This window comes from Trachurus japonicus, chromosome 3 (assembly GCF_045865225.1).
Source record: "Trachurus japonicus isolate A0001 chromosome 3, Traja_1.0".
NCBI classification, from domain to species: domain Eukaryota; kingdom Metazoa; phylum Chordata; class Actinopteri; order Carangiformes; family Carangidae; genus Trachurus; species Trachurus japonicus.
The window spans coordinates 15,588,453-15,602,482 of record NC_140909.1 but is presented as its reverse complement, the minus strand read 5'-3'; the positions used below and the strand labels follow the sequence as shown (position 1 = coordinate 15,602,482).

At 42.1% G+C, this 14,030-nt stretch overlaps 1 protein-coding gene across 3 annotated transcripts; it reads right to left on the bottom strand.

Moving 5' to 3' along the window:
- Positions 1 to 340: 340 nt before the first annotated feature.
- Positions 341 to 13,935, bottom strand: kctd3 (potassium channel tetramerization domain containing 3). 3 transcript variants are annotated; one of them, XR_015034561.1, is made up of 20 exons: positions 13,466 to 13,935; positions 13,022 to 13,075; positions 11,908 to 11,953; positions 11,326 to 11,399; positions 11,181 to 11,239; positions 10,558 to 10,638; positions 10,210 to 10,356; positions 9,095 to 9,185; positions 8,333 to 8,523; positions 8,125 to 8,240; positions 7,920 to 8,007; positions 6,122 to 6,238; positions 5,851 to 6,021; positions 5,487 to 5,642; positions 4,781 to 4,877; positions 4,480 to 4,673; positions 4,218 to 4,356; positions 3,518 to 3,640; positions 2,668 to 3,365; positions 341 to 2,588 (listed from the first exon to the last, which is right to left on the bottom strand). XR_015034561.1 is itself a non-coding variant. In XM_085764082.1 (19 exons), exons 1-19 carry the CDS (start codon positions 13,534 to 13,536, stop codon positions 2,786 to 2,788), a joined length of 2,595 nt encoding a protein of 864 aa, XP_085620208.1. In that variant the 5' UTR covers positions 13,537 to 13,877; the 3' UTR covers positions 2,653 to 2,785. The 3 variants fall into 3 exon arrangements, 1 of the variants encoding a protein (XP_085620208.1); XR_015034562.1 differs by lacking the exon at positions 11,326 to 11,399 and having other exon boundaries at positions 2,564 to 2,588; positions 13,466 to 13,655; XM_085764082.1 differs by lacking the exon at positions 341 to 2,588 and having other exon boundaries at positions 2,653 to 3,365; positions 13,466 to 13,877.
- Between the last annotated feature and the right edge of the window lie 95 nt (positions 13,936 to 14,030).

The window sequence follows — 14,030 nt, the reverse complement described above, 5'->3', positions numbered from 1 at the left end:
GAAATTATACGCTATATTTGATTTAGTTTCATAGGCAATTGTAAATAATAGTACAACATAATGCAGCATTTCTAACATACATAAAATAAAACGATGTTCAGGGCAGTTTCGACAAACAAAAATGTAATCCTTTTAGCTCACCAGTGTCTGGCTGTAATGTAATGTAAACACAGCCAAAGAGGAACTGAGGGACGACGGATAAGGACAAACAGACAGACAGTTATGTGCTGAAATACACTTTAAACCTTATATTTTATATAAAATAAACACTAGCAAGTTACTTTAATATTAGTCTTAATAGTGCAAGTGCAAATGCAGTTAGGTCCAATAGCATGGTAATATCGATGTAGGCATTATATGATTATCAACAATATGATAATAATGAACAGCAGTGTAAGTATCGACAAACAATCACACACGTCAATGCATCCGTATTAGGATTTTGTTTTGAATATGTATGTCTACTTAACGTACACTTGGATATCAAACGGTTGTGTATAAAAATGTACATATTTGTACAGGCAGGGACCACGTGTTATATATATTTATGCTGAAATGATGAGCAATGTGTGAGGTTACATAGCTGCTAAATTTGGCAAATTATAATAAACATTTAAGGAAAGTTTTATTTTAACCTACTCAGCTTTTTTTTTTATGTTTTCATGTGTTTTACAGCATGTGAATTGTAACAAAAGTACCATTTATCAGGAGCAGGCCTGGCTTCTTTAACTTATGCTAAACTCACTAAACTCTTCCAGTGGCTCCAAAAGGTTTGAACAGTAAAGAAGAAGGTTTAGCTCACAGAGTTATTTCACTAATAAAGGTTGCTGCCATTTTCCTTCAAGCTATCCAGTCCGTCCAGCCCACTACTACATTACCCAAGGTGCTTTGCTTTTGTCTCGTACAGACACGTTTTACCTTTTATAAAAACAAGACCAACAACAACAACAAAGTTCCTCTGATGTTGGGAAATGAGATGGACGTTCCAGTTATCGTCTACTTCAGGATTATATACAAGAGACATCTAATGCATATTGACCACACATCAGTGATTTACCATACATAAGTCATAAAATCTAATTGGGCCTGGTGCATCAGACAAATCTAGCCAACGCCAGAGTGGACAGGTCCGTTAATGTGGCTACACAGTGAGCTCCACCTTCACAAGCCTTTGGTCAGAATCTTTTTCAACTAAAACACACAAACAGGCTGATAACCATCAAACAAGTTTAAATAAGGCACTGCAACAGTCATCCAAACAAGATAAGACACATTGCCACCTGTATCCAAGAGAGTAAAGTGATGTAGTGTAGGTCCTTCTATTGAGTTGAGTGTAGTTATATTGTGATACTTTAAAAAACTTAAATATAACCCATAATATTAAATATAACCCATAATATTTAGTGTGAGCTTGCACAGGCACCACCGTGAAGAAACAGACAGAATTTAAACAGGAACACAAGCCCGTTTTAGTTTTTTTTAACTTGTGAACTGTGAGCACAGGTGATTTAGAGTGAAGAGCAATAAAACACGAGCCAGATAATTAGTCTCGGTCTAAATATGAATATGTAAACTTTAAAGCATTAAAAACTGTTTTTCTTTCTATATAAAATGTAGCTAAAGGTGATGTGCTGTCACTGTCAGTGTGAGTGTAATATCTTGGATAGATCTACAAAACAACAAAGGTTCCTGCTGTGAGCGCAGGATAAATAAAATTCATGTTAATATAATAAATGTTTTATGAAAATGCCTCAAATTGCTGCATTGGAGCACAGTCTTTCCTGCCAAGAGTTTTATGCTAAAAATAAATCAACAATTCAATTGGCCTGTCAATAAAAAGCTAAATGTTAATCAACCAGTTCCAGTAAAAAGTAGCCACAACCCTCCGGCAAAGTTAATATGTTTTAGGTAAGAAAAAAAAAAATCCACCATGAGACAAATTGCACATGTTTTCTCCACGTCATCATGAGTTCTTTCTCTGAAAGAGCTGACTGCTGAAAACTGTTTGGTGATAAAGACATTTTCAAATCTGGGTGTTTTGTAACTCCCCTTACCACACTGTAAGTTAGTAAAACCTTAAAATCTGATAAAAGAACAGGGTGTGTGTCTTTGTCAATTCTATTTTGTAGCTGTTTTCGGCTCTCACAGGCTAAATAACACATGCATCACATGTTAGAAACCCCCATTCTGTTATCAGTACTGATACTCTTCTTTTTTATAAGTCTATGAACCTTGTTGAGTTAACTGATTCAGTCTTGTCTGTGGTTTAACACCTGATTGTGCTTAAAACCAAACAGGCAGCCACATCATGAAAAAAACAGACTTGCCTGTTGCTGTAGTTACTGTACGTTTGCTGAGCCGTCAAGTGAAGAAGAGAAAACTATTTCAGCTGTTCTTCAGCTCTGACCTGACAAATTAACGTCATCACCAGTCACCATGAAAGCAAACGGAGAGTGATCAAAAACAAAACACCGCTAGTGCCAAGATGTTGAAACCACTTCCTCATTTCAGGCTTTGTACTCAAAACCATGACAAGTTCCACTGACTTCAATTAAAGGCGTTTATCGTTAAAATAAAAGTTTTTCCAGCTTTGGGAGCAAATATAGTGAAAATTCTGCACTGAGACCCAGACTCATTATGTGTGAGCTCCCAAAACCAAACCTTTACCTATTTAAACCCTGAATCTGACACAGTAGGTTGTTGGTGCACCAACAGGACTTCGCCATGAAGTGATTTCACTGACTGGGATAAGAAAAGCAACAGGGTTTGGGCAGATTGTGCGTTTTCACAGGCTGCTGTCCTGATTGGATGGCTCTGGGGCCAGCTTCCTGTGTCGCGGTGAGGTGGAGGAGGCAATTTTGGTCGGGGAAGGGGAAGCGTTAGAGGACGAGTCGCTGCCGCCGCCTTCAGATCCGGACGGGAGGGAGGACAGGTGAGGAACTGGGGGCGCTCTCTTCCTCCCTAGAAAGCCTCCTTCTAGTACTCCCCTTTTCCTCCCTCCTCCCTCTGCCTTCATCCCCTCTCCCCCAGATCCCGCTCCTTCTCCCTCCTCTGATGGGGGCACTTTTCGCCTAACGTCAGCCCCAGGTATCGGGCTGTCTGGAGGTTGCCGTGGAGTTTCTTGACTGACTTCTGCCTTCGCCGCAGAAACCCCAGCAGCAGTCGAAGCCCCGATATTAAGGTTAGAGCTCGCACCGGTGCTTCGGCTAGCCCAGAGCTCCATGACGGAGGATCTCCTGTCGCCGTCCTCGGGTCCAAAGTCACAAAGTGAACGGCGGACGTCTGGGAACTGACCGGCGCCTTGGGTGGAAATTTGACCCGTGCTGTCCAAGACACCTCGACCCAGGCTGAAGTTCTGAAAGTCTCTATGGAAGCAGAAATGCATACATGTCAGTTAAGGGTGGAGAGGAGGAAAGATGCAGAACAGATCAGCATTTTCCAAGTGTAAATGGAATAAAAATAAAGTCAAAAACAACAACATCCTTATCAAAATTACAGTGTCAAACATATATTTCACCGGTAGCTGTGGAAGGACTCGGTTCGTCGTGCACGGGCCAGCAGGGGGCTCTCTCTGTAGGGACGCACAGCTCCGTAAGTAGCCTGGCTCTCAGGAATGGGCTCCTGGACCTGTAACTGCAGACTGAAGGAAATAAAAGAAGAGGTAAGACTTAAACGCTAATTAAAAGTCTGGTGGACAAGTTGTGACCTGCACATTCACGCTATGATAAACTCAGAACGTTACAAGAGAGAGAGTTGTTTTAGAGGCAAATGCAGAGACTGCTTGCTGAAAAACTGCACCTGACAGGAACGCACATCAGTGGTTTTGCATGAAATTACCTCTAAAACAACTCTGTCTCGTAACGTTTCATTATTATCTCATAGCGTGGTGAATGTGCAGGTCACAACTTGTCCATGGAGTTGTTGGATTGTGTATTTGATGAGGGAAACCAAGAAATCCCATGAGCCCCCGTAGCATAGCTCTGAGCAGCTCACGGCTCTGCTCCACCGTTCTAAAAATAGCTTGCACCGACAATTAAAGGTAACGAACGTATGATGATAGGGACAATGGCAATGGGCCAATTTGCCAAAATGTTGAACTATCCCTTTAATACGTACATAGCTAAGCAAACACAGTTCCTTATTTTTTGCGTATACTTCATGTATTTGTTAGATAAAGAGCTGAAGGTAAATAAAGTTAACACAATGTTTTTTTTAACCTCGAGCAGGACTCTCGTAGGCGTGTGTGGTGCAGCACAGAGGGGGCGGGGCTAATATTTGGTGTAGCACAGCGGGAGGTGCTCAGGTCACATTGGTCCAACAGCTGCAGCAGCTCCTCCTCTGTCGGTCCACCTACATCTATTAAACACACGAACACACACACAGCTCATCAGAAGAAACATTTCTATCAAGTCCTAGTAAGTGTGATCTTCTGTATTTAACAGTGACTCTTCCATATGTCTATGTCTCTTATTTCCTCACCCTCTTTCTTCTTCTCCTCTCCTTTGTTAGCAGTGTCCATCGCAGTGGTCAGGTCCCACATTTGGATGCTGCCGTTGCCGTGACCGGTGAACAGATAGCGCCGAGGTCGTGACCCCATCCGACTGGAACCTTCGCATTCCCGCACCATGAAGCAAGAGATGGTTGTCCCGTCCACTGACTGCACCTCACAAATCCTGACAAACACAAAAAACTCAGCCAAGTAGCAAAAGCCAAACAGAAAACACGCCAGCAGCTTGAATAAAGGGGAAAGGAGGACATAGACGGGTGGAGGACATTATACCTTTTTCCAGTTGACGAGAGCCTCACAAACAGTTTGTTGGTGATGGGAATGACCTTCTGGATGAAAACCTGCTGATCGTCTCTTTCTCCAAATGGACCTGAAAGAAGAAATCGCACCATCTGAGCTTTGGCATCTCGCACCCGGAGTCAATCAACAACCACAACAAAACGCTGGCAGAAAACACAAGAATGCAAATATAGAATTACAGCGACAAAAACTACAGTTTGATTCATTCACATGATTGGTATTGTGCGTTATTGCCAGCTTTTCAGATGAGAGGAACAGCTGGAAACAAGGTCATCTTATTTACATATAGTGGAAGTCTTATCTACTGAACCTGGAAGATAAGGGCTGATCTGTTTCAAGCACAGTCTCACACAATCTATATTAGACTGCAAACTTTCATTACTATTATCAGATGCTAATTCAGTTATTCTTTATTATCATTTATGGTGAAGCATTGAAGAAACTAGAGATTTTTCAGTTGTACATTTTCAATTTACAATAACAAATGACATTTATGCATTTTCTTTCATAAAATTAGCTTGAAAAGTGGCTGATTATCAATCTCTTTTCTATTATTTTGGATTATCAAAATAATATGGCTGATTATTTGTCTGTCGATCAGCTAATCAATTACTTATAACATATATTTGTCCTATCACATTAATCTCTCTTTCCACATTCTCTTCCCCTCGTCTCTCACCGATATCATTCCCAGAGCCGTAGCTCCCATGACTCTCCGTCTCCTCCAGGGACAGTATTTTGAAGGACGCCAGAGGGGTGGAGCCTGGCTGGGTGGAGATCATCCCCCTGAACCGGGTCACCGTCCATGTCCGTACGTGGTTGTTGTCTGCACACACTGACACACGCACAAAAGAAGGAACACACATACACACACAGAGGTAACAAGAGAGACCACAATGAACAAATGATTAGATCATTGTCAACAGTCTGTGTGTACTGCTTCCTGCCTTGTATAATCCTCTACAACCTACACTCTTTATCTCAAGCATCGCTCCGTCCGCAGGGAGGCTGACTAAACCTCCGACCTGCTCCACCTCCCTCACCTGACACCAGATGTTTTTCAGACAACATGATCTTTGTCACTGGACTCCTGTGCACAGTGAACGTCTGAAAGAGCTGCGGGCCCGATCCCACTGTCTCTGGGTGCTGCACGATCACTCGCACTGCACCGCTGCTCGTCCCGTAGGCGATCTCTATCCAGTTCCCACTAACACCTGAGCACAACAAAAGATAAGAGAGGTCAGAAAAAGTTCATTTATGATGATTTTTTTTAAATGTTAGAGCACCAACCTGATGAAAAAACTCTGTGCTTACTGGTTTTAGGTGTGAGGTAGACAGACAGCGCAGTGATGGCATCGTTTGAAGGGTCATGATAAAGCTCAGTCACCAGAAGATCATTATCCTTCATCCTCAGTGGAAACTTTTGCATGTCTGACAGGAAGAGAGAGGCCCATTCATATGTGCTGAGGTTGGAGTTTTATAGCATTTTATACATTCAAAACACATTAGAGAGAAAGTATTATAGTATAGTATAGTATACTGAACCACACCCTTGTACTGAAATACGGGCTTCCATTGGAGCTTACAAATGTCCAGTAAACTAAATGACAGACCACAGATAACTATGCTGTGTCTCAATTAAAATACTTATATGAGTACACTGTCATGCAGTATACTATGTGTATACTGTACTTACTTCTGTAGTGTGTGAATTTCCACAGTTAATGTTGTCTCAAATAAATACTGTCATTGTGCACCTACAGGGAACTAACGATCGCTTTTGTTGCCAATGTCTTTTTCTTTTTTTGACCGCTATTGTCGCCTGTCAACACATCTACCGGCTTGTTTTGTTTGTAATTTCAATTTGCGATGATGAATGCCTTACTTGTAATTTTTTTTTTGTTGCTTGCTCCTCTTACTGGTGGAAAACATTGGCCTACGTTATGCTGATTTACATTATATTCTGCTACGTAGCCACGGCGGCGATCATTGATGGTGGGAAGTGTCCATCGTTCCATACTCAGCTTTTTGACCGTTATGAGGGCACCATCCGTGTGCTTACAGTAGACTGCATTTTGACATACTTGTCGGTGTGAATGCACTTACATACTCAAAATAGTTTAAAGGGATAGTTCACCCTAGAATGATATTTCGCTCATTATCTACTCACCCTCATGTTGACTAAGGGCTGGAAGAATTTTCAGAGTCCACCGTCCCTTCTCTGAGTTACAGGGGGTCTTGGCGTAGCAGTGCATTTCAATGCAACGGTTGCAAAGGGACACCAGAGCTCTTCGTAAAAAAACACACACAAAAAAACATCCAAATACCTCCATGATGCTCGTATGTAATGTCCGTCTTGTGCTGAAGCCCCAAATTGCGTAATTGTCCCGAAAAAAATTAAATAAGTCCACATTCCAAGCATGTTTGTAGCATTAGCTCCTAGTGTCTGTTGTCCGCTCTTCCGCTGCCAGCGCGCATGCGCAAGGTTCGCACTGAGACCGACTCGCTTCCTTGTTTACCCCGGCGAAGGACTAGAAGCAGTCCGTAATAGCCTGCCTTGCACCGGGACAACACTTTTTCGTGCAATTTTGGCCTCTTAAAACATATTTTAGCCATGGCTGAAGATTTTGATGTCGAGGACGAGCTGCATTTCTTTGCTGAGCCGTATTTGTACGAGCCAGAACCTTGCGCATGCGCGCTGGCAGCGGAAGAGCCGGGGACAACAGACACTAGGAGCTAATGCTACAAACATGCTTGGAATGTGGACTTATTTAATTTTTTTCGGGACAATTACGCAATTTGGGGCTTCAGCACAAGACGGACATTACATACGAGCATCATGGAGGTATTTGGATGTTTTTTTGTGTGTGTTTTTTTACGAAGAGCTCTGGTGTCCCTTTGCAACCGTTGCATTGAAATGCACTGCTACGCCGAGACCCCCTGTAACTCAGAGAAGGGATGGTGGACTCTGAAAATTCTTCCAGCCCTTAGTCAACATGAGGGTGAGTAGATAATGAGCGAAATATCATTCTAGGGTGAACTATCCCTTTAAGTATGGAAGTATTCGAATTGAGCCACAGCACTAGTCTTATGTTTGTGAACATGTGTGTACCTATGTAGTAGATAGAGCCGTTGTTGCAGCCCAGTAGTAGGAAGGATCCTGCCGTGTCACAGCTGGTGATGGGAACCACATCTTGAACCTAATGCACACACAGAAAGGGAGCTCACAATCAGCACAATGTGTGAGAATAGAAAATCTACTCTACACTGTAGCGTACATTATATACTCTTGCACACACACTCATATGGCCTCATACCTGCCAGTGCTGTGTGACCGCATTCCACACCCCCACCTTCCCCGTGTGGCTCGTAGCCACCAGCTGGTTCCCGATGAAGAAAAGGTCATCGACAGGTACACCGAGGCTGAACACACCTGCGTGTCAGGAGAGACGACGAGACGGTAGTCACTACAATTTAAGCATCTCCGTCTAGATAACGCCTTCTCTCGTTGTGATGTAAACCGACCTATCTCGTTGCCACTGCCTCCATCCTGGATGCTCCAGAGGATGATGCTGCTTTCAGAGGCCGCGGCCACCATCTTGTCCTTGTCTCCATGTGGGCCCCCCACCACCTTGGCGTTAAGTGCAACACGTTCAATGGTCCAGTCAAGGTAAGGCGAGGAAAACACCTGCTGCCATCCAGAAGATTCCTTTATCCTGGCATGAGATCACACAAACACAAACATTTTTTTTCTCTGCTTTATTTATTCTTTTGACTTCCTGTGATACAGAGATTTGTAACGTTAAAATCGAGGTCAGTGATAAACATGCAGGTCTGCTGTGAAGCTGCATGTGGGTTGTTGTTTGTTTTTTTTAAGTGTCTGCACCACCAGCTTTCATAAGGATGTGAGCAGCCACTGATGCCCTGATAGAGACCTGCATGTCTGACACAAAGGCCGCTTCTACACATTTCCTATGAATCAATTCCTCTTTTTTAACCATTATCACATTTAATTTTTTACAATCTATATCCACTTATAAAGAAATGATTAAATAAATTCTTAATGAATTATTAAACCAAATAATATTTCATAGTCAAATTGTCTGCTTGTTTAAATAAAGATAAATAATTTAGTGATCTGACCAAACTTGAATCAAGCTTAAGATGACAGCTAGTGTGCAGGACACGCAACAGATAATGACGCTTCATAAATAATTGAATGTCCCTCTCTTATGAACAATAGCAGACGTGATTAATGTGTTCAATACTATGCCGGGACAGTGTTACCTGTAGCAGATGACAAAATGTGCATAGGCTGCTACAATCCAGTTATGGTGTCCTGCTATAATCAACACCTTCCTGGGGTCGACCACAGGTCCTGCAAATGCACACACACACAAACACAAGTGGAAAAAAATACACATTAATACACACATACTTTCATAGACCAATAACTACATTGATGTTTCACCCTTTTATTATTTGTCATTATTTATTTGAATCACTGAAAAAACTAGAAAAGCAATTCAAAAGCATCAAAGCAGGCACAGTGTTTGTTTATTGCTGCACATTACACTGCTCTCTCTGCTCTGCTGTTCAGTCAGCCCACTAAAAGGATGTGTCAGGTCACATTAGCTGAGACGTTAATGCACACTCACACAGACGTGGACGAGCATAAACAGTACGCATACATATATACCCTCTAAGACAGGGGTCTTCAATGTTTTTTAGGCCAATGACCCCAAACTGAGGGAGAGATGGAGCAGGGACCACCTACTACATACTATATATTGTATAAAATTGTGTTTTATATTAAACTGGGCCTAGAGCCTTGTATAAACGTACCTTGGTATTGTGCATTCAATAGTAAGCTTTTCAAATAGGTTCATATATTCATGTTTTTAAGGTACAGTGAGTAGGGGGCCGTTTATAAACAGACCTTGTTAACTGAAACCAAGGCCAATATCAACAACGTCTGTCAATTGCATGATAATCATGCAGACAAGCTTTTCAAAGTGAAGTTTTTATTTTACACATAAATGGAAAAGATATTCTAAAAATTGTTTAATCAACCAAAGATTTTTGGGACCCCCATGCAGTATCTCCGCAGACCCCCTATGGGTCACGGACCCCCTGTTGAAGACCTCTGCTCTAAAATGTGACACACACAGACAGCTGAATAAACCCGGACCTCATCTGTGCAGATGTTGGATCACATACAGTAGACAGTCTGTGAATGTCCAACTGACAAGTCACTGCTACATCTTCTGACGGTCTCTGTCTTTTAATACTAAGAGTAAACATGCACTGAGGTGGAGCATTTGCATTTGTTCACAACAGCTGTCAATATTCATATAATCTATAGATTATATCAACCATTATTTAACTTCTAGGATACTCACCCAGTTTGTGGGTGTCATCTGTGCCCGGTGGGCCAGAGAGAGAAGGATGGGGAGGGGGGCCGACACGGGTGAAGCCCTCTGCTCCACTTGGGCCGGGCCGCTCTTCAGAGGCTGCTGAGGGAGGGCTTGGTTTACGGGCAGGGATGGCTGTCGAGGAAAGATTCACCGAGATTCATTCACAGAAAGTTAAAGATGATTAGTATTTCTTTACAGTTCTGTGACTTGGAGCAGGTTATTTCTGTTCTGGGACTTTGCTTTGTGAAACATCAGTAGATTATTCTGTCTATAACTAACACAGTCACTCTATTCTCATTTCATTTTCTCTGTTGCTCAGTTTCACGTCTTTACCTGGGGGTGGCAGGTAACCATGGAAGAGAACACTACCACATGACGAGCGATCCAGTTCCTCACACAGCAACAGACGTCGTACTGCAAACACACACACACACACTGTAGTTTGTGTTTATGTACCATTGTTTCTTCTTTTTACATTATGAATTCAATAATACATTTTTTCATCATTGGGAAATTCCTAATGACTGACTAGATGAGTCTCTGAGTTGGACCAATACAGTATATTATTTTGTATTTACTGTATCTACTGTTGTGTATTATACTGTTGAGCCTGTGCCAGTGTATGTGTCATGATTTGAAGGAAGTGATCAGTATCGCTGATCAGGTGAATTACCCATTCAAGTACAGAGACAATGCAGGGAAGTTACAAACGGTGAAACAGGAAGTAAAACAACATTAGAGTACATGGACATAACAGTTTTCAGGTTTTAACCTCGATAAACTTCTATTTAAAGCCAAAACACGTTTGACATTACAAAGCAACATTGAAGTAAATTTCCTAAAATGTGTTACAAAATTTCCCGTGACAATTCCATAATGTCTATTATAGCATCGGCACTCGCTGATAACAAAGCTGCTTCCTCCATTTCTTCATAAAACTCTGCACAGGAACATACCTAAAGGAGTTATCCCATAAAACTCTGCTTCATGTCGTAGGACGCTGATGTTGACGCCCCTACACAGAGAGAGAAGTAGCATAAGTATTGAGTAAGATCCTGCTCACAACTCAACATAGTGTTGAATATTGTCATGGCTCCTTACCGCAGGTCTAATTCTTTGGTTCGGAGGAAATTCAAAATTGGTGCAAAAGCTGTAGGGTCTCTGTCAATAAATATCTGCAAGTGAGGAGCATATATCATGATGCAGGTGTAGATGCAGTGAGTCATCAACCATTTGTTTAAGTAAATGTTGAACACTTCATCAGTTACTTGTGAGCATAAACTTTCAACGTATACCCACAATGGACAATCATCTGTTTCGTGGTGTTAAACAGAAATCGTACATGAACCATGCTCATCAAAATGTAATTATATAAGACAGAGTAAATGTTTGTGCTGAGATATCATGTTCATTAGAATGGGATGTATAGACGTGCAAACAGATGTATGGTTGTTGTTATAGTAAGAAAAAAGGTCACCATGGGCTGTGAAACTACTTGCTATTTTTTCAATGTATAAGTAACAGAAGTTATTTCTTCCTTATAATCTTCAGGTCAGGTGACACTTTTCATTAAAGTGAAGAACAGATGTCATGATGTCGTATCTGCTGAAAGATTTTAATGAATGTTCAGTTGTCAGATGTCAGACTGGTTTTGGAAAAAGAGACAACAAAGGCCATACTCACAGCTCCAGTTTCATCCCGAAGAGTGGATATCCTTCCACTCAGCAAACTGAAACACACACACACACACACACAGTGATCCTGTTAACCCCAGCACTTCTCCATTTCCACTTACCAGCAGTATCACCAGTACCTGCAGTAAACCCACAAATTATTTGTACAGTAATACTCTAACCTGCCGACTCTTTAGATTATTACTGTATCAGCACATGTTGATACTAACCATCACATGTGTGTTGATGCTCTACATCTAATTCAAGAATTTATATGAGAATTTACTTTACACCGGCTGCACGCAGCAGACAGCTGGGGGTGAAGAGACTGACAGGCAGGCAGGCAGGCAGGCAGGTGCTCTGGCAGACAGTCTTACAGCATTTAGCATTACTTGCTCAGCTGTTGTCAAACTGTGAGCTCAGACTCAGTGTTTGAGTTTGTAACGACCATGGTATTTGCCCAACCCCAATCAGCTGTTTGACTTTTACAGTGTGTCCCCCTCCAGGCTGGAATTGCAACTAAATAACTCACTCAAATGATTTGAAAAAACATGCACATGCCAAACATACATTAGAAATATCTCATGAGTGTTTGCAGTGAGCATTGGGGTTTGTCTCACTGGAATACCAAATGAAATACACAACATTTACATGGACTGTGATTGTAATCCCCTGGCGTTTTCCATCACCAGAATGGCAGAAGCACAGATCAAGACAGGGATGAGATAATGGACCATCCCTACTTTACATTAATTATGTAATACAAATTGTGTGTTCCTGTGGTGTGACTGCACCATAGAAAGCTCCATAAGTCAATGACCTGGTTTTGGTTGAACTCCTAAATTGTGTAGACATAGCTACTGGGATAGGTTATTTATCTTTATGTCTTTTATGTCTCTGGGGAAGTATAGACAGTGAGGGTCATTCTGATCTCATACAGTCCCATATTAGTCATACTATGAAATATTAACATTCACATTTCATAGTGCAACCTGGACAGCGTTCATGTGACATCTCATTAGTTGAGCGTGCAGAGATGGGGAGGGAAATGCATTTGCATGAACAGCCCAGATCTCTTCCATCTAGCATCTGCTTTGGATACATCTCAACATGCTTTAACCAACCTTGAGAAGAAAGAGTCTGGGATCCACATCAAAGTCTGTCTGGAGGTGCTGAACCTACAGCACAAGGACACAATAACACATTTATTACATAGACTATGAAATAGAAAATGTAGATGCCCTTATGAGCATAGAAATGTTATTTGTGGACATTACACTGATGAAATGAAAGTTGCCTGGCTGAAGAGATTATCACTAAACCGCAATAATAAACCTGTACATAATGTTCAGTTTTAACTACCCAGAATTCCCAGAGTTGGTGCGTGAGGGAAACATGATAAGACAGTGAATAGGAAAAATAAAGTGTAATAAAAACCACAGTGTATTTACTTCAACTACATCCGTGCTTGGCCATGCAGATGCATCATACATGATGATGTACGTGGCCACAGCTCAAATTCCCCACATGAAGATGATGAGGAGGAGGAGGAGGAGGAGGAAGCCTACCTTGTCCCACCGACGTTCAGCTGGATGATCTCCCCCATCCCAGGCGTTAAGTTGTTCCCGTTAGTAGCCATGATTGCTGTGCTGAGCCGAGCTGAACCCGCGGGTTGTTGTTGTATAGTGTGGGAAAAGTCACCTCTCCGTTACACCCGTTACTGTCACGGTAGCTACTAGCTTGCTAACGCTTCTCCTCCTCTCTCCGGCTCAGCTGATGCCCCTATTCCCCCAGCCTCACAACCTCTCCCTCGTCCCACCTTCCATGAAATATCCCTTATTTGCGACCTACGCGCACGGCGTCGTTATCGCTGAGCCTCCGCATAGTGGACGAAGAGAGACAGGGGTCTTTCTTCTTTTTTTTAATCCAAAAGGCGACCACACAACAATTCCTTTATTTTCCAGACGGCTTGTCTGCATCACTGCCTTGCACGTAAATCGTGGATAACATCTTGCGCAGAATTTTAGCAACGTGAAAACAGCTGTACAAACCTCTACAGGCGAGGCGAGAGCGTACACTTCTCGCAACTTCCGCATTTGCTTAAACCGCCGTTGAGATTGAACTGCTGGGCTA

Coding starts and splice junctions, on each gene's coding strand:
- kctd3 (XM_085764082.1), bottom strand. CDS start 13,536: ATGGCTACTAACGGGAACAACTTAACGCCTGGGATGGGGGAGATCATC. Junction 11,954..13,021: donor CCAGACTCTTTCTTCTCAAG/GTTGGTTAAAGC, acceptor TGTGTGTTTCAG/TTTGCTGAGTGGAAGGATAT. Junction 10,357..10,557: donor TGGTTACCTGCCACCCCCAG/GTAAAGACGTGA, acceptor TTTCCTCGACAG/CCATCCCTGCCCGTAAACCA.